This window comes from Echinops telfairi, unplaced genomic scaffold (assembly GCF_000313985.2).
Source record: "Echinops telfairi isolate 266 unplaced genomic scaffold, ASM31398v2 ScPeMD7_7412;HRSCAF=8450, whole genome shotgun sequence".
NCBI lineage: Eukaryota > Metazoa > Chordata > Mammalia > Afrosoricida > Tenrecidae > Echinops > Echinops telfairi.
This window is the reverse complement of record NW_022111312.1, coordinates 3,574,001-3,575,856: the sequence shown is the minus strand read 5'-3', so window position 1 is coordinate 3,575,856 and position 1,856 is coordinate 3,574,001. Positions and strand designations below refer to the sequence as shown.

The following is a 1,856-nucleotide window of genomic DNA, read 5'->3' as shown; positions in this document are numbered from 1 at the left end:
CGTACTCTTCTTGAGGTGCTTCTTCTTGGTCTTGCGGCACACGCCGGGGACGCCGGGCACCGGCTTGACGTCACTCTTGCTCACAGGCGGCGGGTGCAAAATGGGCTTGGGGGCCCTCGTCAGGCACACAGGCAGCCCGGCCGCACACAGCAGAATCCCGGTCATCCCTGGGGGAGTGTGGGGCCGTTAGGGCGGGACAGACTACCCCTCACCCCCCTGGGTGGACGATGGGGGTCCTCAGCCTTAGCCCCCCAGCTATGCGCAGGTGGGCAGTCTGCAGCAGCGATGCACGGACTAGGTTGCCCCAAGTCCCTCCCTCCAGGTTGTACCCAGAATCCAGAGGGCCGCAAGTGCTGGCATAGGTTGGGCACTTGGGTGGGGACGTGGGAGCCCCTCCTCCAAGTCTCACTCACACAGCCCCATCCCAGACCCTATCGGGAGCCTATAGGACCTAAAACGGACCCTATATTGAAATATAGGGTCTATAGTCAACATGGGATCCTATACTGAAACCAAGTGAGGTGCCTTCTGTGGGGTACTCTGCTCATCATTTCCAAGACTACAAAACCTGGTGTCAGGAGGCCCAATGGTAGGTCACTGTTTCCCAGGGCCCACCCTGGGTAGAGTCAGGAGTCCACAGCGGGCTGCCTCCTCTTGGGCCCCACCCATTGTTCCCATCTCCCCCTCCCTCTCACCTGCCAGTGCCGGAGGGACTGGCCCAGTACCATTCAAGTTCTTCACCGGGAGTGCAGGGACCCTGCGGGGAGGAGAGAGGGTGCTGCAGCTGGCCTCTGTCACCCATGCTCAGGTGTCAGGAGACCCTGGGCCCACCTCGCTGATGCGCTCCCTCTACAGCTACAACAATCACCAGAGGCTTCATCTCTGCCAGGCCACCCTTTTTCCCAGGGGGCTTGGGTGTGGCCAGGACCTCTGGCTGACAGCGACCCCTGGACTTGGCACTGACCTTTCCCGTACCCACACCGGCCTGGGCACCTCAACCCTTGGCCTCCTATGGCTTGCTCTCATGGGCCGCTGCGCTTGAAACCCTATGGAGAGTGACCGCTCTGGCATCCCAGAGTGAGCTCCATGGTGCATTCATCCCCAAAGAAGGTGCCAGGGAGGAGGGGCTCCGGGATTAAGTACATTAGCAAAGACTCCACCACCGTCCTCCCAGAGAGTCACAGCATGCCGGCTCTGCTACGTGCCATGGAAGGTGGTGTGGCTACCCATGGTTGATCCCCGCTTTCCAGGGGCATTTATGATGGAAGGGGTGGATAAATCCCTGCTGGAAAGACCGCTGGCGTCACAGGAAGTGACGGAGGCGTTGTCCCCTCTACCAACGACACGCTTCTCTCCCTCCCCACAAAGAACTCTGGCTTGAGGCTCCGGAGGCAGCACAGACTCCCACCTGAGCTCCCCCATGGTGGGCTGGTGCCAACCTAAGCCTGTTCCCTCACCTGAGAAACGGGACTCTACCAGGCCGAAGAACATACCCGCAGCAGTGGCATCGATTCTGACTCACAGTGCCCCCGTGTTGAGCTCCCGGGAGTGGACCAAACCAGACCACTGCCTTCCAGGCCGCCCTGACTCATAGCAGCCGCATAATTGAGCAGGGCAGAACTGCCCCTCAGGGTCTCCGAGGCTGTAACTTGGTAGGCAGGTAGAAAGCCTCATCTTTCTCCCTCGGAGCAGCTGGTGGTTTTGACCTGCTAGCCTCCTGGTTAGCAGTCCCTCTCCTAGCCACTGTACCACCAGGGGTCCCGAGGGAGTAGACAGCCTCATCCTTCTCCCTCGGAGGGGCCCGTGGGCTTGAACCACCGACCTTGAGGTTAGCAGCAGAATGTCTAACCCACCGG

The 1,856-nt window shown here is 60.5% G+C and overlaps 1 protein-coding gene across 1 annotated transcript in view; it reads right to left on the bottom strand.

Annotated features, from left to right (window-relative positions):
• DTX1 (deltex E3 ubiquitin ligase 1) overlaps window positions 1-1,856 on the bottom strand; it is a 40,482-nt gene that overhangs the window by 4,732 nt on the left and 33,894 nt on the right. The window contains exons 3-4 of the mRNA XM_045296698.1: window positions 696-791; window positions 6-167 (exon numbers count right to left, since the gene is read on the bottom strand). Coding sequence (XP_045152633.1) covers window positions 6-167; window positions 696-791 — 258 coding nt within the window. The remainder of the gene's footprint in view (window positions 1-5; window positions 168-695; window positions 792-1,856) is intronic.